Raw genomic sequence first — 24,323 nt, 5'->3', positions numbered from 1 at the left:
AAAGGAAAACAAATGCAATGAAAAAAATGAGTCAGAAAGCTGTTATAAGACAACAAAATATAATATTTCCATATATGCATGCATATAAATGCAGTTATGAGCATTGTTTTCTTGTCTCTTAAATTTCAGTCTTTATAAAATTAGTATTTTCATATTGGTTCTTTCTCTAAGGAATAAGTAGAAATGCTAATCTCAGCTGGTTACAAATTTTAATTTCATAATATCCCCAGCCATCTCTTAGATATAATCTTTGAGTCATTCTGTGTAGATAAAACAGTAAAAGCCTACTTCAAATTAAGTTGTTTAAATTTCCTTTTTCTAATAAAGAAATGCTTGCTGTTGTGTGATAAATACTAAAAAACATTAGTAGAAAGGCAGATTTCTAAAAGATTTATTTAAGGTGAAATGAAGATTTTAAATATTAATATTTGAATAAATAAGTGAGGGCTAGATTTTATAGTTCGGTAACTCATGCTTTTTTAGGTGAGGGCCTATTTTGATATGTTAGCCTTATTTAATTTTTTAACCAAGATTGTTGCCATATTATTGAGATAGTCCATGCGTAGTGAAGCTATTAAAATGTGCATGTTGAAGCCCAGGTATAGCTTGTGTGTCTGTTTACTTGAAGGAGATAGAGGGCAATTTTATTAAAAGAATATCTGTATATATTGGAGATGAAAAATACATGCTAAACAGCCCCTGTGGAAGGAAATAAACTGTTCGGCTTGCGGGGCAGGATTTCAGTCGTAGACACTGCCTCAATTCAATGAGCGGGTCTTCTGTTGCTCCGACCTTCTTTCTTCTCTCTATTCTGTGCGCAGAGTTCATTGAATAGAGTCTCAGAGAAGGGGAGGGGCCTATTCTGAAAAGACAGATGAGGGTAGCACCAATTCGTTACCCCAAGAGAGTTCCCAATCGTCAGTCAAGGCCAAGTTCCTAATGACATCTTCCCCAAACATCTTCTCACTAATGTTGCAGAAGTACATGTTTTTTGGCCCTCTGAGTTTACACTTTGCATAATCTTCTACTGTATCACGTGATATAGTGTTAATCAGGTATGTGTAAGTATTGCCAACACTCTGAGCTTCTCCTAGTCAACTCTGTATCTGTAAGCCTAGCACCTGGCCTATACTGGATGCTGACTATCTGTTCAGAATAAATAAGTTAATGCAGGTGCTATCCACCACCCACCTCCCTGAGAAGGACTGAAAGTGTACAGAGCCCAGCCAAAGCTGAGATGGGATGATCCTGGGCTTTTTCTTTGGACTGCCAAAATTTAAAGGGTGCAAACCTTATGCGAATGGTTTTTAAAGACTGTCTAGAATTTTAAGCCCCCCTTCTCAACAATAGTCCCTTTCCAAACTCTCAATTCTGCTATTATTTTTCCTTTTATGATGGAGCTTGAAGTGCACAAGTGTCCATCACTTCCCCCTCTTCTCCTCTTCCCAATGATTACCACCATTGATTTGAAAATTATTTGTCTGCTTGCCCTGCGCTTCACATTTGTTGTTACTAAACCATTCCTCTTGTCTTTTAGCGGCCATGGGCATAGAGGTGTGTTCATGGAACTTTCTCCATTATAACTAGATTTACACCTGGCCCTGCAAAAGAATAAATGAGAGGGTCAGTGGGGTGTGTGTGTGTGTGTGTGTGTAGTGTGAAGGGGAGGGTGGAGGTGTAGAAAGAAGATTGGAGAAGTTAGGGGGAGACTTAAAGAAGAACATGAATTTTATGGTCTCTGAAAATTTCTTTGACATTCTTTTCCAGGTTGACTTTGGATTTGCTAAGAAAATAGGATCTGGACAGAAAACATGGACATTCTGTGGAACTCCAGAGTATGTAGCTCCTGAAGTCATTCTTAACAAAGGACATGACTTCAGTGTGGATTTTTGGTCCCTGGGAATTCTGGTGTATGAGCTCCTAACGGGCAAGTAAGTGCCTCCAAGTTGTGTCCAGTCTCTTCTTCAGAGAAGGGCAAAAATAACTTAGTAATGATAAAATATGTAACTTAAGAGCTTAACATTTTAATTAAATATGATGCCTTTTCCTCTTTACTTTATTTCACATAACATGGAGAAGAGATGCAGGAAGGTGCAGGAAAGGAGTACAGAATTGCTATGGGTTACCTAAAATGGCAAGGCCTGTTATTGTAGATAACATATTAAGTGTGTGAAGGTTTTGGTAATCCATCATAAGAATAAGAAAAGGAACTGAGGTTGTAGGCTGTTATTATTTCATCTTGTATATATTTTTTTAATTGAGCAAATAGCAATCATGAAATCCATTGATCAATTAAACTAAGTTTAACATATTCTTCCATCTTCCCAATAAATCATTAACCAGAAATGCTAAGAGAAAGCAACATTGCTGGATTTAAATTTTAATCCCCTGTCAACTGCTTTCTAGAGGTGCTAATGAACAGAGACAAGACACAGCAGGAGTTCTAGCAGTTAAAATTGAATCGTCATTCCTGAAGAGATTAAAGGGCTGCATTAATGAATCCAAGACCTCATATATTCAACACGAGTGCACACGTGCACACACACACACACACACACACATGCACTTATATACACACTTGCACGTACACGTATATAGGCTATATGTAATAATATCACACATTTGTAAAGCATTTTTACAGTTTATGAAGCACTTCTATGTATATTCTCTAGTTTAGTTTTTACAAACTTGTGTGGAAGTTAAAGCAGGAATTTTTATTATTATTTTATGATTTAAATTTTATAGATTAGAAAACTGGATAGAGAGCTACCTGCCTGAGATCAGGGATTTGATCGCAGGTCTTCTGACTCTAAATGTGACATACTTTCCATTACATACATGTGCCTTATATATATTTGTTTTTAATATAATGCTTGACCACACACACACAGGATTCAGACCAGTTTTCTTTCCAGTTTTCTACCTCCATTCCTCATTAACTGATCTGATCATCCTCATAAAACTTTATAACCAAATATTCTCAGTCTTAATTTCAGGGAGGATTTGCATATGGAATGGCATAAGAAATACTGGAATGAGCCCATTGATGAGGGATTCAAGTTTCAACACATACTTTACAAAAAGAGAGTTTCATAGAATCTTCTTGAACTTTTTACACTACAAATTTCAATGTTATATTACCCCTGGCTACATTCTACTTCCTTGGCCACATGCATTGAGCAAACAGATAGGAAAGATTATTTTATATTATCTGTAATCATTTTCAAATATTCATGCTTAAGATTTTGAAGTAAAAAAGAGAAAAATTTCCAGACCATCATTCAGAGAGAAAGTTGCTTAAGGTCTTGGGACACAAGGAATTCTACTTCAAGAATCTGTTTCCTCATCCCTGGGAAATTTGTCAGCTGCATTTCTAAGAAATACATCATGGTTCCTGTAGGTCACTGGAGAATGTACATCTCAGTATTCTTCAGCTGAATCAATTGTTACAAGGAGTAGGGACATAAATTGAGGCAATAAGGAAGAGGGGGAAAAAAAGCCAATAACTTGGAGTTGCTGAAGTGGCCTTGAGCTGTCATAAAGAAGTTGAGAAATTGTTTTTGTAAAGGTTTTCAGGGTAGGGTGTGAGAAAAGTTAATGTTAAATGCCCTGAAGTTGAGAGAGTCAGGAGTAAATGAAAATGAGAAAAGAACTAAAAACAAAACACAACATAGTTGTAAATATATAAATAAGTTGAAAATACTATAGCAATGGTTCTGTTTCCTCCCTCATTTTCTTGACAGGTGAAATATAGATTATCGAGAAGTTGGTGCATCGGCCTTGTTTCAAGTTTATTACTAAGAGAGGGAACTCTCAATATCAAAAGGTCCCAAGCATGACCAAGATACAGCGGAGTAGTTCATGAAAGCCTTCTTTAATTTTCAAAAACTAAATGACACAATAGAATAGATTATTAAAGTGTTTTTAAAAGCAAAGCATATGCGTTAAAATGTTATCTAAATTTAACGGTCAATTCCTAATGCTTTCTTACTCATCTTAGCAACACTTTCCATGAAATACTTTCTTCACATGGCTTCTAGGATCTCTCTCTCTCATTTCTTTTCCCACACTGGTGGCCCCTTCTCAGTCTCCATTGCTGGATCCTTCTCATTGTCCTCACCTCTCAACATTGGGTCAATTCAGTCCTTGATCTCTTTTCTATCTACTCACTCTTTTGGTGATATCATCGAGTCCTATGGCCATGAATACCGTCTGATGACTCCCCAGAATTATACCCCGAGATCTAACCTCTTCCCTGAATGCCAGACTCATAAATTCAACTGTCTGCTTAGCATCTCTATTTGGATATTCAAAACAACTCTTGAATCTCTTCTTCATATCCCGCTCTGCACTCTTGCACCCCCTACCCCCACCCTAGTCTTTCTTCTCTTGGTAAATGATAGCCCCATTCTATAGGTCAGAACACTTTAGCACTGTTCTTGAATCCTTTCTTTCTCCCACACACTACGTTCACCCCATCAGCAAATTCTATTGGCTTTGCCATCTAAATGGGTCCGGAATCCAACCCTGTCTCACCACCTTCGGTACTACCATCCCCTAGTCCAGGCTACCACGCCTTCCTTCCCCTACCACTAGCACCATCACAGTTTATTCTCCACACATTTACAAAAAGTTTACTCTGGCTGCTGTAAATTATATCATCTGACTCAGAAGATATTCCCAGGTCCTTACCATAACCCACTAGATCTATATGATGTTGCCCTCATCTCTTCTACCCCTCTCCTGCCTACTCACTCGAGAAACACTGCCCTCTTCAGGGTTCCAAGAACAATCCGTGCCCACTCCTGACTCATGGCCTTTGTATTGCTGGCTTGGAGTCCTTTGCCTACTGATAACCGTGTGGCTCATTCACTCCTTCTCTTGATTCATACTTCTGCTCAACCATCAACTTATGTGAGAGGCTTTTCCTATCCACTGTATCTAAAAAAATCACACCTCTCTCTGTCACTCTCTGTCTCTTCCTTTATTTTTTTTTTATTTTTATTTATTTATTTTTTTGTGAGGAAGATCAGCCCTGAGCTAACATCCATGCTAATCCTCCTCTTTTTGCTGAGGAAGACCGGCTCTGAGCTAACATCTATTGCCAATCCTCCTCCTTTTTTTTCCCAAAAGCCCCAGTAGATAGTTGTATGTCATAGTTGCACATCCTTCTAGTTGCTGTATGTGGGACGCGGCCTCAGCATGGCCAGAGAAGCGGTGCGTCGGTGCGCACCCGGGATCCGAAACCGGACCGCTAGTAGCAGAGCACGCGCACTTAACCGCTAAGCCACTGGGCCGGCCCCCTTTATTTCTCTTTTTAGTGATTATCACCACTTGACAAATTACCTGTATGTGTGTGTGTGTGTAATTTGTTAAGTGATATGAAATTATTTTCCAGCATATATCCAGATTTGTTATAAAATAACTAATGAGAGTGAGGGGAGTGAGGGAGAGAAAAAAAGAAGAAACTTAGTTGTAAATGTGTCTCAGATGCTGATCCCAGTGTCCTATTTTGGCTTTTCTCTAGCCCGCCCTTTTCTGGGATTGACCAAATGATGACCTATAATTTGATTCTCAAAGGAATTGAGAAAATGGATTTTCCCAGAAAAATATCAAGACGACCTGAGGATTTGATTCGGAGGCTTTGCAGGTGAGAATGACAATTAAAAACTTGTTCTTGTGGAAAGTGCGAAGGCTTCTCATTTCTGTTTCCACACATTTTTAGATTAGATATATGTTTATTTTTTGTACTTTTCTATGTAGCTAAATTATATTTAACGAAAATGATTTTCTGTTTTGCATCTATGCTAGGAGTTTGTGTTTACTTCATGTTATAGAATCACAATACCTACTTTTAGTTTTGAAGAGATCCAGATTTTTCAGGTTATCCTTGGGAATCATCTTTATCCATTATAGAGCAAGTAGAACCACAAACCTTAATTTAATAAAGGAGTAATTAATTTACAACCTTCTTATTTTGAGAGAAAATCAGAGGTGATGATAAAGTGTTACAATATGCCCTCTTTCAATCTTCATTTTAAAAAAAAAAGTACTCCTCTGACCGTGTTCTAAATACTCCAGATTTCTACTTATCATTAAAAATAATTCATTGGAGAACAGAAGACTTCTAGAGTTTTTGTGTAAACTTCACTTTTTCGCTGTTTTTTTTTGCACATTTGAACTTTTTTTAAAGCATTAAAATTTAATAAATTTAGAATGTGACACCTAGCTGTGAGTTGCCACAGAAATTTCTGCGTGTTTCTAAGATTCCAGCTCAGATGTAAATGATTCTCTAAAGCTTTCCTGGGTTTTCTCGGCAGAGTTGGTAAGATAGCACGCTCCTGTTCTTTTAAACATTTATTCATAGCTCATTCAAAGAACTGAGATCTATCTACCTGTCTGTATGTCTATCTATCTATCTATCAATCATCTATGTATCTAATTTGACTGTGGCTCCCCCAGAGAGGGGCATGTGTTTTTCATTTCCCTATACTCAGATGCCTCATCTGTAAATATTGTTGAATAAATAAATGAGTGAATAAAGAAAAAATGTTAAATTTTAATTTAAAGTTCACTTGAGCATAATTATTATAAACTACTTTTTAAAAAATTTTATTTTAGGCAAAATCCAACAGAAAGACTGGGAAATCTGAAGAATGGAATCAATGACATTAAGAAACACAGGTACATAGTTACTTCCCTGACAGAAAAATATAGAAATTTATAGAAAAATGTGATAATCTCGAAGCTTCTCCCAGTAGGCCACAAGGATCCCTTTACAGATGCTCAGTCTTTCCTTTTTGGTGTTTTATTTTTAATTTCTGTTTTACTAGATGCAGTTGCAATAATCAATCTCAAAGTGAATTCTCTAATGCTGGAAATTCATATCAAGAATGGATGAAGTTATGAAACAAGTTACAAAATCACATCTTCAAGTTATAGCAACTTAGCTTTTTTTTTTTTTTTTAATTTTTTGTTTATTGCAGTAACATTGGTTTATAACATTGTATAAATTTCAGGTGTACATCATTATACTTCTATTTCTGCATAGATTACATTATGTTCACCACCCAAATACTGATTACAACCCATCACCACACACATGTACCGAATTATCCCTTTCACCCTCCTCCCTCCCCCCTTCCCCTCTGGTAACCACCAATCCAATCTCTGTCTCTATGTGTTTGTTTATTGTTGTTATTATCTACTACTTAATGAAGGAAATCATACGGTATTTGACCTTCTGCCTCTGACTTATTTCACTTTGCATAATGCCCTCAATGTCCATCCATGTTGTCACAAATGGCTGGATTTCATCGTTTCTTATAGCTGAGTAGTATTCCATTGTGTATATAGACCACATCTTCCTTATCCATTCGTCCCTTGATGGGCACTTAGGTTGCTTCCAAGTCTTGGCTATTGTGAATAACGCTGCATGAACACAGGGGTGCATGTACCTTTACAAATTGGTGTTTTCAAGTTCTTTGGATAAATACCCAACAGTGGAATAGCTGGATCATATGGTAGTTCTATCCTTGATTTTTTGAGGAATCTCCATACTGTTTTCCATAGTGGCTGCACCAGTTTGCACTCCCACCAGCAGTGTACGAGAGTTCCCTTCTCTCCACATCCTCTCCAACACATGTTGTTTCCTGTCTTGTTAATTATAGCCATTCTGACGGGCGTGAGGTGATATCTCATTGTAGTTTTGATTTGCATTTCCCTGATAGTTAATGATTTTGAACATCTTTTCATGTGTCTGTTGGCCATCTGTATATCTTCTTTGGAGAAATGTCTGTTCAGGTCTTTTGCCCATTTTTTAATTGGGTTGGTAGTTTTTTTGTTGTTGAGATGCATGAGTTCTTTATATATTTTGGAGATTAAACCCTTATCAGAAGTATGGTTTGCAAATATCTTCTCCCAATTCTTAGGTTGTCTTTTCGTTTTGTTGATGGTTTCCTTTGCTTTGCAGAAGCTTTTTAGTTTGATGTAGTCCCATTTGTTTATTTTTTCTATTGTTTCTCTTGCCCGGTCAGACGTGGTGTTTGAAAAGATGTTGCTAAGACCGATGTCGAAGAGCGTACTGCCTATGTTTTCTTCTAGAAGTTTCACAGTTTCAGGTCTTACATTCAAGTCTTTAATCCATTTGGAGTTAATTTTTGTTTATGGTGTAAGGTAAGGGTCTACTTTCATTCATTTTTTTGCATGTGGCTATCCAGTTTTCCCAACACCATTTGTTTTTTTGTTTTTTTTTTTTTTAAAGATTTTATTTATTCACTTTTTTCCCCCCAAAGCCCCAGCAGATAGTTGTATGTCATAGGTTCACATCCTTCTAGTTGCTGTACGTGGGACTCAGCCTCGCGCTGGACGGAGAAGCGGTGCCTTGGGGCGCGCCCGGGATCCGAACCCGGGCCGCCAGCATCAGAGCGCGCGCACTTAACCGCTAAGCCACGGAGCTGGCCCCCCAACACCATTTGTTGAAGAGACTTTCTTTTCCCCATTGTATGTTCTTGGCTCCTTTGTCAAAGATTAGCTGTCCATAGATGTGTGGGTTTATTTCTGGGCTTTCGATTCTATTCCATTGATCTGTGTGTCTGTTTTTGTGCCAGTACCATGCTGTTTTGGTTACTATAGCTTTGTGGTATATTTTGAAATCAGGGAGTGTGATACCTCCAGCTTTGTTCTTTTTTCTCAGGATTCCTTTAGCTATTTGGGGTCTTTTGTTGTTCCATATAAATTTTAGGATTCTTTGTTCTATTTCTGTGAAAAATGTTGTTGGAACTTTGATAGGGATTGCATTGAATCTATAGATGGCTTTAGGAAGTATGGACATCTTAACTATGTTAATTCTTCCAATCCAAGAGCACGGAATATCTTTCCATTTCTTTGTGTCTTCTTCAATTTCTTTCAGAAATGTTTTATAGTTTTCGGTGTACAGATCTTTCACCTCTTTGGTTAAGTTTATTCCTATTCCTATTTTATTCTTTTTGTTGCAATTGTAAATGGGATGGTATTCTTAATTTCTCTTTCTGCTACTTCGTTGTTAGTGTACAGAAATGCAACTGATTTTTGTATGTTGATTTTGTATCCTGCAACTTTACCATATTCGTTTATTACTTCTAAAAGTTTTCTGGTGGATTCTTTAGGGTTTTCTATATATAAAATCATGTCATCTGCAAATAGTGACAGTTTCACTTCTTCCTTTCCAATTTGGATCCCTTTTATTTCTTTCTCTTGCCTGATTGCTCTGGCTAGGACTTCCAGTACTATGTTAAATAGGAGTGGTGACAGTGGGAATCCTTGTCTGGTTCCTGTTCTTAGAGGGATGGCTTTCAGTTTTTCACCATTGAGGATGATATTAGCTGTGGGTTTCTCATATATGGTCTTATTATGTTGAGATACTTTCCTTCTATACCTATTTTATTCAGAGTTTTTTATCATAAATGGATGCTGTATCTTGTCAAATGCTTTCTCTGCATCTATTGAGATGATCATGTGATTTTTATTCTTCATTTTATTAATGTGGTGTATCACGTTGATTGATTTGCGAATGTTAAACCATCCCTGCATCCCTGGAATAAATCCCACTTGATCATGGTGTATAATCTTTTTAACATATTGTTGTATGCGATTTGCTAGTATTTTGTTGAGGATTTTTGCATCGATGTTCATCAGTGATATTGACCTGTAATTTTCTTTTTTTGTGTTGTCCTTGTCTAGTTTTGTTATCAGGGTAATGTCAGCTTTGTAGAATGAGTTAGGGAGCTTCCCCCCCTCCTCAATTTTTTGGAAGAGTTTGAGAAGGATAGGTATTAAGTCTTCTTTGAATGTTTGGTAGAATTCACCAGGGAAGCCGTCTGGTCCTGGACTTTTATTTTGGGGAGGTTTGTGATTACTGTTTCGATCTCCTTACTGGTGATTGGTCTATTCAAATTCTCTACTTCTTCTTGATCCAGTTTTGGAAGGTTGTATGATTCTAAGAATTTATCCATTTCTTCCAGATTGTCGAATTGGTTGGCATATAGCTGTTCATAGTATTCTCTTATAATCTTTTGTATTTCCGAGGTGTCTGTTGTAACCTCTCCTCTTTCATTTCTGATTTTACTTATTTGTGCCTTCTCTCTTTTTTTCTTGGTGAGTCTAGCTAAAGATTTGTCAATTTTGTTGATCTTTTCAAAGAACCAGCTCTTGGTTTTATTAATTTTTTCTATTGTTTTTTGGTCTCTATTTCATTTATTTCTGCTCTGATTTTTATTATTTCACTTCTTCTACTGATTTTGGGCTTTGTTTGTTCTTCTTTTTCCAGTTCCTTTAGGTGCATTGTTAGATTGTTTATTTGAGATTTTTCTTGTTTGTTGAGATAGGCCTGTATCGCTATAAACTTCCCTCTTAGACCTGCTTTTGCTGTATCCCATAAATTCTGGCATGTCGTATTTTCATTTTCATTTGTCTCCAGGTATTTTTTTGATTTCTTCTTTGATTTCTTCATTAACCCAGTCGTTGTTCAGTAGCATTTTGTTTAATCTCCACGTATTTGTGGCTTTTCTGATTTTCTTCCTATAGTTGATTTCTAGTTTCATACCGTGGTGGTCAGAAAAGAGGCTTGGTATTATTTCAATCTTCTTAAATTTATGGAGACTTGTTTTGTGGCCTAATATGTGATCAATCCTGGAGAATGTTCCATGTGCATTTGAAAAGAACATATATTCTTCGGTTTTTGGATGGAATGCTCTGTATATATCTACTAGGTCCATCTGTTCTAGTGTGTCGTTTAAGGCCAATGTTTCCTTATTGATCTTCTGTTTGGATGATCTATCCGTTGGTGTAAGTGGAGTGTTAAAGTCCCCTACTATTATTGTGTTACTGTCTATTTCTGTTTTTATGTCTGTTAATAATTGCTTTATATATTTAGGTGCACCTACATTGGGTGCGTAGATATTTACAAGTGTTATATCCTCTTGTTGGATTGTTCCCTTGATCATTATGTAATGCCCTTCTTTGTCTCTTTTTACAGTTTTTGTTTTAAAGTCTATTTTGTCTGATATGAGTACTTCTACCCCAGCTTTCTTTTCATTGCCATTTGCGTGGAGTATCTTTTTCCATCCCTTCACTTTCAGTTTGTGAGTGTCTTTAGGTCTGAAGTGTGTCTCTTTTATACAGCATGTATATGGGTCTTGTTTTTTTATCCATTCAGCCACCCTATGCCTTTTAATTGGAGCATTTAGTCCATTGACGTTTAAAGTAGCTATTGATAAGTATGAACTTACTGCCATTTTTTAACTTTTTTTTTTTTTTTCTCAGTGTTTTAGTAGTCCTTCTCTGTTCCTTTCTTCTTCTATACAGAATTGATGGTCACTTTAGTTTGACCTCTGTCTGAAAGCTGTACTCTTAACTCCCCTCCTCCCTCCTTTTATGTTTTTGATATCATATCTAACCTCTTTTATGTGTATTTGTATCCATTACGTTCTAATCATGGAAATAGATAATTTTTCCTATTTGTGGTCTTCTCTTTTCCCCTTAAATCAGTCCCTTTAACATTTCTTGTAGCACTGGTTTCTTGGTGACAAACTCCTTTAATTTTTGCTTATCTGGGAAAATTTTGATCTCTCCTTCCATTTTGAATGATAACCTTGCTGGGTAGAGTATTCTTGGCTGTAAGTTTTTTCCTTTTAGCACTTTAAATATATCATGCCATTCTCTTCTAGCCTGTAAGGTTTCTGCTGAGAAGTCAGCTGATAGCTTTATGGGGTTTCCTTTGTATGTAACTTGACATTCTCTTGCGGCTTTTAGGATTCTCTCTTTATCTTTAATTCTGGACCTTTTGATTATGATGTGTCTTGGTGTGGGCCTCTTTGGGTTTATCTTGTTTGGGGCTCTCTGTGCTTCCTGTACCTGGATGTCTATTTCCTTCCTTAGGTTAGGGAAGTTTTCATCTATTATTTCTTGAAATAGATTCTCTGCCCCCTTGTCTCGCTCTTCTCCTTCCGGGACACCTATAACACGGATGTTAGTGCACTTGATGTTGTCCCAGAGGTCCCTTAGACTGTCCTCACTCTTTTTAATTCTTTTCTCTTTTACCTGTTCACCTTGGGTAATTTCTTCTAGTCTTTCTTCCAGCTCACAGATCCGTTCTTCTGTATCCTCTACTCTGCTTTTGAGTCCCTCTAATGAATTTTTCATTTCCAGTATTGTATTCTTCATTTCTGATTGGTTCTTTTTTATATCTTCCATTTCTTTGTTGACATTCTCACTGAGTTCATCTATTCTTCTCCCCACATCAGTGAGCATCCTTAACACTCTTAGTTTGAACTCTCAGTCGGGTAGGTTGCTCATTTCTGTTTCACTTAGTTCCTTTTCTGGGGTTTTGTCCTGTTCCCTTACTTGGAATGTATTCTTTTGCCTCCTCATTTTGCCTCTTTCCCTGTGCTTGTGTCTACATATTAGGTAGGTCAGCTATGTCTCCTGCTCTTGGATAGGTGACCTTATGTAAGTGATGCCTTAGGAGGCTTCCAGTGTGCTTCCCTCAGTTCTCAATGTTCCAGGGGTGACCCCTATGTGGGCTACGTGTGTCCTTCTGTTGTGGCCTGTTTGCTCTCCCTGTAGGCGCCCAGGGAGGCCGAGTTATGCTCCTGGCCAGCTGTTGTAATGCTCAGCTGCTTGTAGTTGTTGTGGGCCCTTCAGTCTCTTTATCAGGTGTGGGGAGCCCCAGCACAGTTGGCTTCAAGTTCTAATACCACATTTGTGTTGCAGTATTTCTTTTAAGTGAGTAGGCCCCCAGCGTGGCAGGTTGTTAGGCTCAGGGCCTTACAATTGCTGTAAGCCTCTAGCCTATTAGGTCTCTTGTCAGCTCTCTGAGGATTGCAGCTGGGTGGGGCTGGCCTCGGGCATGGGAGCACCCAATTGTTTCAGGCTTTGGAAGGTGGGGCAAACCTCCTATGTGGGTCTTTGAGAAGCACAAGTCTTCTGCAGCTGAGAAACCCTGCCGCCCACAGGTCCACACACAGTCAACACAGTCCTGCCCCGTGTGAGCGCCCCGACCTCCCCAAGCGGACCCAGTCTCTCCACGGCAGGAGCCCCACACACTCCGCCACTGCCCCACATTCTCCACCCGCCCGTTGTGCACACCCTGCCCCGCTCAAGTCGGCTCAGTTTCCAGGCTGCAGAGAATCCAGTCACCAATCTATGCAGGCCCACAAGTTGCCTAAGGGCTTGTTGTTGGGTGGGGCCAGTCTCTAGGGTGGGCTGCCTGCCCTGGCTGAGCTGGATTAAATCGGTGCTCTAGTGGGTGGGGCAAACCTGGGCTAGCAGGCCTCAGGGAGAACTCCAATGGCGTCTGTGTCAGCACGCCCACACCGGGCCACAACAATGGCTGCCGCCAATGTCCCAGTCCCTGGAGAGGTCTCACCCCTCACCGAGATGCACTCAGGGCCTATTAGGTGAGTCTCTTGTCACCAAAGCACTGTGCACCTTTCTTTCTGGTGATTTTAGGATGCTTTCTGAAACGGGTGAGTTTTCGCACGGGCCCTTTAAGAGCCGGTTTTAGTTTCTTTGTGAACCGGGTTTTCTGGGGGTGCTCCCCAGTGCTTTAGCAGCAGGCAAAGTCAGATATTATGCCGCTGGTCTCGATTGTGCTGGGTCCACAAAATGCCCACAGCGGGGGCGCTCCCCGGCTCAGGGCCCCGCGCATCCAGGGAGGGCTGCGTACCTGTGAGCTGCTCCCGGCGGCCGTGAAGCTGGCGGCTTTTGAAGGCGGCATTTTTCCTCTCCAGAAGGGAGTCTCTGCCTCTTCTACCTCAGTTAGGATTGTCCGTTGTTGCAGGAGTTCCTCTTATCCAGTTTTCAGTTCTGTCTCAGGGGTAATTTTTCCACGAGTAGTTGTAAATTGGCTGTGTCCACGGGAGGAGGTGAGTTCCGAGTCTGCTTACGCTGCCATCTTGACTCCTGACTCCCAGCTTAGCTTTTTATCCACTGCTATCTTTTTAAATATTATCATTATTATTACTATTATTATTATTTCGGTGAGGAAGATTAGCCCTGAGCGAACATCTGTTGCCAATCCTCCTCCTTTTTGCTGAGGAAGATTGGCCCTGGACTAACATCCGTGCCCATCATCCTCTATTTTATACATGGGACGCCTGCCACAGCATGGCTTGATAAGTGGTGTGTGGGTCCACGCCCGGGATCTGAACCTGCAAACCCCAGGCCGCCTGAAGTGGAGCACGCGAACTTAACCACTACGCCACCGGGCTGGCCCCTTAAATTATTTTTTAATATCAACTTGGATTCTAAAGAGAATTAAGTTCTAATTTTGACATTTGATTTGTAATTAAAGTAGGATACAGTTATTGTTGTTAATATTCACGAGAATGAGTCAACTAAATCAACTGTTAAATAGTATTCTCTTCCAGTGTTAATAAATATTATATGTTTATTTTAAATATAATTTTCCTTTGACTAGCTCTCCAAATTTTGAAGCCTCATGTTGTATTTTACTTTTTGGGTAAAGAACATTGATTTCCACAAAACCTCAATGTTTTATCCTTACGCAGTAATCTAACATGCACCTTTTTAGTTCTGTGAATTTCCAAAGCTGCCTTTCAGAACCATTGACAACTTCCATAAGATGTCCTCTCTGACTTGGTCACATGTGTGGAAGTTCAAGCCTTAGAGATTTTTTTTTTTTAATCTATGCCTAGCTAAATCCTGCAGTCATCAAGATGTTTTAATTTTGCTTATGATCTACAAATGTAAAATATCACCTATTGATAGTACCATTGATAATGCAAAAAATAAATTTGAGAATTTTGTTATTGTAAACCTTGGAACACGCTGATGTGTTTACTTTCAGGAATAAAAACACCTCTCTATATTTCATTCTTATCTGGATATTTTTGCTGAAGAATTAGGGTCACATCAACACAGTGTGAAAATAAAGGAAGAGATGCTGCTCAATAGAAACACCATTCATTTTTCTTAACAGTAGTGGTGCAGCTTCAAAAAAAAAAAAACCCCAAGCTGCCAACCCTGCTGTTTCTATTCATGAGCTTGCTTGAAATAAAGCCATGTATTCAGCATTGTAAATTCAAATCGGCTTGGCCGTAAGGGTGTCTTAGGGAAGGAGGGAGACATAGAGACAGACAGACACATCTGTCGATTTTGTAGATATCAAAATGCTTATAGTATTTTATTGTTCTTTGTCCTCCTTTGGATTGCCTTTAGTGTAAAGCTCATTATTTGTCTTAGATTCCAATTTATCTTTCTTCCTACGTGCTATCACAATTTCTTTTTTCATTATAAAATGACACATAAGCACGCCATTCATATTGAACAAACCAGTGTCCCGTCAATTAAAGTAGTTCTTCCAATATATTTTCCTCCTTTCTCTCATTAAAGAAGCGTCTTTGTGCTTTGCTCTGAGGTAGTTGAGAAATTGAAGTGATGTAGTTGTTAACAGGCTCCAGTTTTATCTTTTACTTCTTGTTTACCTGAGGCTCATTTAAATGGAGCTGTCAAATTGGATGCTCATGTAAATTGATGCTAGAGGATTTTCTCACCTCAACAAGGTAATGAAGAATTTTGAATTTCCTTCCCTGTAGAAATTCATTTGCCCATTCTTCTTAAAAGGCAGGATGTTCTTTGCCAAGTGACTGTGGAGTGGGAGGGCAGTGTGTAGGGCGGACTTCATTAATAAGCTGTACCAGATTCATGCAGAGCCTTCTGGTGAGTCCAGGGAGCTCAAAAACATTATTCACCCTATTTTCATAGTGCTTTTTAAAATATAAAGCTTGGGAAAGGGGTCCTGAAAAATAGATCTCTCTCTGCCTTCAAATAGGAGTGTTCTAACACCTTCCATAAATCTCTGAGGTGTATACCTTTTCTACCCAGTATGTTCTTGAAATTAAAAAAAATTCTTTCTAAAATTTGTCATCAGATTTTCTCACTCTTCTCCAAAGTAAAACTTTTATTTTTTTCTTAGATTTTAACTTTGTATTTAAAAACAATATGGTGAAACATGGCGTATTGTTATATGTGTGTCCAGTCTGTGTTAAATCATCTTTCCTAAAAATAGAGTTCCTCCCTCCCCTATTTATGAGCTAACTTATAAACCAGGCAGCAATCATGTCTTCCAACTCCTATCTGAAAAGTGGGATAATATATTTGTAGGGTACAATTAAATCTTTCCTGCTAGGTAGAGGAGTAATTTGTTTCAAGTGTCTTAATGTTACCTTTAATATTTCTAGTCCCTAAAATTACTTTCACAAATAGCTTCCACAAGTCTTCTAAAAATGAAGAAGCAATTTATGTGCCATTGCTGCTAATATTTCTTTGGCGAGTATTTTTTACACACGAGTGCATACTGGCATTTGCATTACTTAAAATGTGGTTAGTGTCAAAAGGCCAAGTGTTAAGTGAATAGCCACTCATGTTAAGTAAATATTGCCGTAAGTCAAATTGTAACAAGTACTCAGCAAGACATGCATAGGCTCTTTGATTCAGTAGAGTAACAGTAATGATTTTTATTCATATTTATGGAGTAGCTTCTGGGTAGAGAGCATTATAAAATATGTTAAAAGGAATGGTGGCAGTATTGGGTGGCCAAAGAAAAGAATCCACAGAACTGTGTGCCTAGAAATCCCTAAAAATGGAGCTTCAGTCTGTGCAGAGAAACTGATGGGTGGATCAAGGAGAGGACTGCTGTGGTTTGGTAGCTAGGACAGGGAAAGCTGGACAGCTGGGGTTGATGTCTCACTCTCACTCTTTGATTTAGAGTCCCGGCAGCTTATACCACAGCGACATTCTGAAATGGAATGTACCAGAGCCTGCCCTCTCTGTTTTTAGTACTTTTTCTCTTGCTAAGCTTAGACTTGGAATGGGAAATCCAGTCAAGGACTAAACCAAAACCAACTCCAGGGGTGAGAGAGATTGAGAAGGGTGGAAGACATCACTTCTGGTATGGCTGACAGAAGAGGAATGGGACAGCTTCCTGAAAGCCTCCTAGCCTTCAGTCTCCCACTCCCCACCACCATCCTGCCCCATCTTGGCCCCCTGTGGTCATTCTCCACATAGCAGCCAGAATTATCTTTGGAAAACATAACTAGATTGCATCATTTCCTTAGAACTTTCTAATGGCTTCCCATTATGCATAAAATCCTGATTCCTTACTGTGTCCTGCAAGGTCCTACATGATCTGGCCTCTGGCCGTTTCTCAGACATTATTTATTTTTTCTAGTTTTCCCTGCATTCACCACACTTCGGCTCATTCGGATCACTATCTTCCATTTGGAAATCCCTTGCCAGAGATCTTCTCATGGCTTCCCTCTTTTCTTCATTCTGGCCTTAATTCAAATATCACTTCTTCTAATACCACCCTAGCTAAAAGCAACCCCTCCCAACCCATCCCCATCCCAGTTATCGTCTACCACTTTATTCTTTTTTATCTTCCTAGTACTTATTAGTATCTGAAATTAATTTACATATTGTTTACTTATTTTTTGTTTGTCACTTTCCATCAAAATAAAAACATCTTAAAAGTAGAGTCTTTGGTTTTTTTTGATGCCTGGGACCAAACTGACTTTCCACAAATCTTTGTTGGCTGGCTGACCTGACCTTAGTGTCCTAGTGGAAAAGATGAGTGGATATAGAATAGTATTGTTCCACGTTCCTTATAAGATCCTGAGAGACAGAGTGCACTGTGTCCAAAAGAAGCAAGGCCTCCTCATTTTTGGTGTTGCATTTCCAGCCCACCATACTTGACATGTATCCTAAAGACCAAATCAGCCCTTTTAGATTAATGATACGGAAGCAGTAAATGAAGGAACTTCATCTGGCTATCAGCTTACTCCCATATTTTCACAGATTACCGTAGAATGCTTTTTTTTAAATCTTGGAGCTTTTTAGATCCTTATCACCACCGTGTAGTGTGATGTTATAAGACGTGATAGTTAGAGGTCCTGTGTAAGCGTGTCCTCTGGTAGAGTCATTTGGTTATTCAGCAGACATTTGTTGAGCCCTGTTCTGTGTCACGTACTGCTCCAAGTGTTAGGGTCACAGAAGGAAAGGAAACAGATGAAAATCCCTGTCCTCGTTGAGCTTGCATTTTTGTGGGGAAGATGGAAAATAAACAAGATAACTAAGTAAAGTATGTAGTGGGTAATTAGATAACAGTAAGTGCTGAGGAGAAAAACTATAGCAGGGAAGGAGGATTGGAAGTATGGGGTGGGGTGGTGGTGCAATGTTAGATTGGATGACCAAAGAAGGCCTCACTAAGAAGATGAGATTTGAGAAAAGACCTAGAAGTGTTGAGGGAACAAACCTTGTGGAAATCTGGAGAAAGAGCAATCTAGCCAGAGGGCCTGAGTGCCAAGGTCTTGAAATGGGAGCCTCAGTAGCTTGTTGGAGGAATAGCTAGGAGATGACTAAGCAGGGTGGGAGTAAGGGCAAAGTAGGAGAGTGGTCAGGTGGGGGAAGTGTGGAGGGGGTAAGGATGGTTTCGTAAGGCCTTATGGGTTATAGTAAAGACATGGTAAAGACTTTGCCTTTTACACTGAGTGAAATGGGAAGCATTGGCTAGTTTTGAACTAAGGCATGATGTGACTTGACATGTTTTAAAGGATTACTCTTGCTGCTGGGTTGCTTCCCACGAACAAAAGCAGGAGGACCCATTAGGAGGCTATTGTAATAATAAAGGCAAGAAATAATTGTGTCTTGGCCCATGCAGGTGGAGTGAAGGTGTTGGGAATTTGTCAGATTCTGAATACAGACATAGTTTGAAGATAATACTGACAAGATTTGCTTATGGACTGAGGTAGGGTGTGAGAGAAAGGATAACTCCAAGGTCTTTGGTTTGAGCAACTGGAAGAGTTGAGGCAAGTTTGTTGGGGAAAATTTGGAGCTCCAGTGTGGACGTGATCCATGCTAGATGCATGTTAGATGCCCAGCTGGGAGGTGAATACCAGTTGTAGATATTAGCCTGTGAAGCAATGGGGAGGTCTTGGTTGGAAATAGAAATCTTGGAGTAATCAGTATATAAATGCCATTTAAAGCCACAAGACTGAATGAGATTACCTGGGAAGTGAGAGTAGTTAAAAAAAGAAGACATCCAAGGACTGAGCCCTGGAACACACCAACTTCCTACAGAAAAAGCAGTGGAAAATGAAGGAAAGCAGCCAAGCTAGGATGAAAACCAGGACAATAGCATGTCCTGGAAACCAAGTGAAGAAGGGTTTCAGGAAGTGTGAGTGATGAACTGTGGTAAATGCTACATAGGTTAAGTAAGATGAAACTGAGAATTGAGGCCAGTCAAGGGAGTGGAGATGGTGAAACCTGATCGTAGTGTGGTCAGGAGAAAATGGGTAGACAGAGTGATTAGATGACACTTTCAAGAAGTTTTCCCCCAATGGGAGGAGGGAAATGGAGTGAGAGTTGGAAGGGAGCACAGGTCAAGGGAGGAGGTTTTGTGGTTGGAAGAAATAAAATGTTTCCATGCTGATAGGAATGATCCAGTAGAGAAGATGTTGAAGATTCAGGAGAGAGGAGAATTGCAGGAGCATGACTTTGAATAGAGAAGAGTCTACGATATCAAGTGCACAGTAGGGAAGTTGACCTTAGCTAGAAGCAAATGCAGTTAGTTCATAGTACAGAAGAGAAGGGAACACACAGATGTAGGTAGGCGGGGAGGTATGCTGGTGGAAGATTGTGAAAGTTTTCTTTTTTTGCTTCAGTTCTCTCAGTGAAAAAGGAAGCCAGGTCACATTTGGGAGTGAGGGTGGGGAGGAGGTTCTGGAATTTTGAGGAGAGAGGACAAAGTTTGAATTATGAGTCTAAAAGAGTGTGACAATGAGTGGAACCGGGAAATCTAGACTGACTGCTGGGCAGCATTAAGTGCCCCCTTGAGGTTAGTGGGTGGGGATTTAATGTGAGACCAGACGACCAACGTGGTCGAGTATTTTCCTCCAACCACTTGCAGCTGCACTCTTGCAGGCAGGGAGCAGACCACAAAGTGGATTGAGAGAGAACTTGACGTGCAAATAGTCTATCAGACAAGTAATATTCCTCTGCACTTTTCTCATTTCTCAGGTGGTTGCATGGTTTCAATTGGGAAGGGCTGAAAGCACGGAACCTCGCATCACCTTTACAAAGAGAGGTATGGTGTCTGCTATATTACTCGCTTGATGTTTTTGTGGGAATTGGCTTTTGTAAATGAATTTTAGGGGTGTGTGTATAACAGATTTTAGATTTTTTAAATAGTTTTTTAAAATTAAGTTTAAATGTCATAGCAATTGTGATTATAGGGACTAAACAGTATTACATATTTGATGGGCATTAGCTCAGCTCTAAGGAATCAGTTACATATAAATCTGAGTCCCCAAAGAGTCAGTGTTAATCAGGCTGACAAATGGCTCTAGAAAGTGTAATATGAACCAATTTTATTTTTAAATTTTAAATTTTCTAGTAACCACGTTAAAAAGGTAAAAATAAATAGATGAAATTAACTTTAATTATCATATATGTAAAAAATATTATCATTTCAATATCTAATCAACATAGAATATTAATGAGATGCTATATTTATTTTTTCATACTAAGTTTTTGAAATCTCGAGTGGATTTTACACTTTCATCACGTCTCAGTTCGGACTAGCCACATTTCAAGTGCTCAGTCCCCACGTGTTGCTGGTTGGACAGCACAGCTCTAGAGAAAGCAGGACATCTGCTCACTTGGGGAGAGACTGACTCAAGAATGATCTAGGTCAACACGCTACAAACTTTATGCTGTGTTCTCTCTAGAGAAATTTTGGATATCTGTATCTCCCCTTGTACATTTTTAGATTGACATCTAAATTTTTTCATTGTACATTTAAATCACTGTGAAGAATGTAATTTCTAGTATGTTGTAAATATTGACATTTTACAGTAAAACATTACTGTTACTTCACTGCTTTAAATATGTTCAATGTAATCTAAATACCATTGAGGTTTGAGACTCTTCAGCCATTTAAAAAATACAGAGAGAAATATTATATCATTCCTTTCTCACTCTGAATTCATATTTCCATATTTCAATTCCATTTCCTTATAAAATTTCAATTTAATATAAAATAATTTTATGCTTGTCAATCTCTGATAATTCTTTAAGTGCTTTCAATTATAGTTTTATAAATTTTAAAATTCTTGTGACAACAGAAATTTCTGTGACAACACAAATGTTTTTTCTGGATTCAACTATAATTACATTTTTATAGCATGCAATATCAAACAACATAAATATATTATAAAATTGTAAAGTAATTATTAAACAAATATTTTTTGAAAATAAATTATATAATGTACCATGGATATATTTATTTATTAAGAGAATGGGATCAGACTCCTCATCAGTTCTATTCCTTTTGAAAATTATATAGGTGCAAGAGCTAAGAGTTGTGTTCACATAAATAAGTAAATGGAACTGGAGGGCTTTATAATAGCAATGTCACTTTGAATGCCTTTTGAGTGATCTCCTCACCCTCCCAAAAAAACACATTATGATCTATGATAAATAGTATTTTTGATGATCTATCAGCTGATAAATCAATCAGGTACTTCTTAAATTTGTTTAAAAGCAAAGACTTGGCAAGTACCTAATTAGCAAAATAATTTAATTCCAGAGTCATTTCACTCTTTCAAAAGAGTCAATCATATTTTGAGTTGTCCCTTTGTTTGGCATTCTGGAAACTTTATATGGGTCAGTTAACCATATGAAAATTCAAAGTTTGTGAAAAATTTTATAAAGTGGAAGAAAGATTCTGACAAATTTTGATTTTTTGAGTATTTGCTTTTAAAATGTTTCTCAATTTGAAAAAAAAAAATAGACATCATTTCTGTCACCTTTGCTTTTGGAAATAACTCCTCAGGACAGGTAACTTCTATTGAATGTAATCCAGTGACCCCATCCATTTGGTCTAAAGGGGATATCTCATGAGGTTGAGAGTGTGACTAAAAAATGCTAATTGGTCATCTTTTCCATATATGTAACTTACCTGTGGTTACAGCATAAAAATCAGTGTTCAGATATATGAAGCATTCTCCATATGTAATAGAGTGCGCAGTCAACATCATCCTCACTTTTGGTTTAACCCTTTCTCTATTAGCTCAGTGGACCCACAGATCACAGCTACTTTGACAAATATCCTCCTGAGAAGGGAGTGCCTCCGGATGAGCTGTCAGGCTGGGATAAAGACTTCTGACAGAAAAAAAGATGATTACTGCCTATCTACCACAGAAGAGGACTATGAGCACCAATAATCCAACACTGATTATTTCTCTTTTTCGAGTATTATAATATCTTTTGGAAGACCTTTAGGGAAAAGTAATCCCTGCCCGTGAGCTGAGATGGACGATAGTGGATATGGAGGTGGTTCTGAATTATAATGTCTCATTTAGTGCTGTGAATTATTCATGTATTCCATTCTTTGCTTTTCTCAAATGTTGAAGGCTATCCATAGTTGGAACCATTTTTGTTGAAGGGGCATAGTGTCCTCTGCAGTCTGTTGCTCCATCCCAGTCATACCATCTCCTTTGAGTCCTAAAAAGTCTTAAAAAGTGTCTTGCCCTTGAGCAATAAATCATGCAAATAGAAAGAAGAGCAAGGTGAATTTTGCAAGGGAGTATTTCCCCTGCTCTCAACAACTCCCTGAAGGCATTATGGCATCGTCAAGTGGTGGTTTGCAGAAATCTTGGTAGTCAGTAGAGCTCTTGATTTTACCTGCATTCAACTAGAAATATATTAATATGCTTCCAATACTAGTCTGGGGAAAGGCAAGTTTGAGTGTTTAGTCAGTACTTACCACTCCCTAAAATAAATGAGTTAATTAATGCAAGCAGCTAGTTATATTCTATTGGGGATCTTAGAAAAAATAAACAGCAAAAAATATTTTTCATTCTCCTGTGACCTCTGTGACACCTCAGAGACTTTTCAAAAACCTTGTTCACGGTGGTTATAATGTCTGGTTAAGTGATGGGCCTTGGGAAGGTTTTATCTTATATACTAAATATTTTCACAAAGTAGAAAACATGCAACAACAAAATTGTGAAGGCTTCTCCTTCCCATTAAATATGGAAGAAAATAAATTCTAATAGGTAAGATTGCTGACTCGAAACTCTCAGATATTTTGGCCAATTCTGTGATTGTTGCTATTAATAAACCAAGAGTATAGAATAACTAGAGTTAATTTTTAATGAAGATCCCATTGGCAAATGTTGATGCAGTCTAATCACTGCTGTGTTAGTAACTCTTTTGAAAGACATCTGAATTGCGGATGTGTTTATAATTTTAGATTGTTAAAGCAGGCAAGCCGCTGGAGAAGTGATGGGACTTTAGAGGTACAAGGGTCATCTGGCGTCTGCCCTCCTCCTGTCTCCTCTTTGTAGTCTTCCAAATAATGAAGGAAATAGTAGTTTCAATGGCGTTGGACGCCAGTTCCTAAGAACTTTACCAGTGAATGTTTTTGTGTGTCCACCACAATCACTCCCTCACCATCCTTCCGGAATGGATGGGAAACAGACTTTCTCTGTATCTTTTTGATCTGGCAGAGTAAAAATAACTTCTAAGTTATTGCGTTATTCAGGCTTCTGGTTATATTTTCATATGCTCGTGTTCTGTGGGAAAAGCAGCCTTTACCCACACCCTACCCAGATTTTTAACATTCAAAGTCAGCTAGATGCTTCCTGAAGAGTTAAACCAGATAAGTAAGGCCCAACGCAAGAAGGTGCCTCCTTAACAAACTGAATTTCCACATTTAGAATCCTTTTGCTGAACCAAAGAATTTTTGTTTCCTGGAGTAGTATTTTTAAAGATTATGTATTGTACATAGAAGAGCCATTTTTAATAGGATCGACATAATCTGCTTAATGAATTTCTAAGATTTTTAAAAGATTTTTATTTGCATTTGGTTTGTAAGCACTGTATGTTTTTCCATGTATATATTTTTAAATTACCCACTTATATGTAGGAAATTTATGTATTGGGTGGATATTAGAACTGTACAGTTGTAATAGCAATGATATTCTTAAAGGAGATTAATTGTTGTAATTCAAAAAAGACCTACATATATACAAATAAAAACCAACTTAGATTTATTTTGCCTGCAGTTGGCCGTATCAATATGTAATCTCCACATGTGATTTTATTGTAATTTCTTTAGAATAATTTATAAAGATGAAGAAATGAGAGATTGAACCATCATATAATCCCAATTCCACTATTTTCTAACTGAGTGACCTGAGGAAAAATGACTTCACTTCTTTGAGTACTAGCTTTCTCATCTGTAGAAAAAGGCACAATAA

The 24,323-nt window shown here is 38.3% G+C and overlaps 1 protein-coding gene across 1 annotated transcript in view; it reads left to right on the top strand.

Annotated features, from left to right (window-relative positions):
* The window catches only part of PRKG2 (protein kinase cGMP-dependent 2), a 109,175-nt gene extending 85,059 nt beyond the window's left edge, over positions 1–24,116 (top strand). Inside the window, exons 15-19 of the mRNA XM_014787835.2 lie at positions 1,768–1,931; positions 5,528–5,650; positions 6,622–6,684; positions 20,077–20,143; positions 22,130–24,116. Coding sequence (XP_014643321.1) covers positions 1,768–1,931; positions 5,528–5,650; positions 6,622–6,684; positions 20,077–20,143; positions 22,130–22,225 — 513 coding nt within the window. The 3' untranslated portion in view covers positions 22,226–24,116. The remainder of the gene's footprint in view (positions 1–1,767; positions 1,932–5,527; positions 5,651–6,621; positions 6,685–20,076; positions 20,144–22,129) is intronic.
* Positions 24,117–24,323: the final 207 nt, after the last annotated feature.

This window comes from Ceratotherium simum, chromosome 8 (genome assembly GCF_057802395.1).
Source record: "Ceratotherium simum simum isolate JZ-2026a chromosome 8, ASM5780239v1, whole genome shotgun sequence".
In the NCBI taxonomy this organism is placed as follows: domain Eukaryota; kingdom Metazoa; phylum Chordata; class Mammalia; order Perissodactyla; family Rhinocerotidae; genus Ceratotherium; species Ceratotherium simum.
This window is presented reverse-complemented; position numbering and strand designations above follow the sequence as displayed.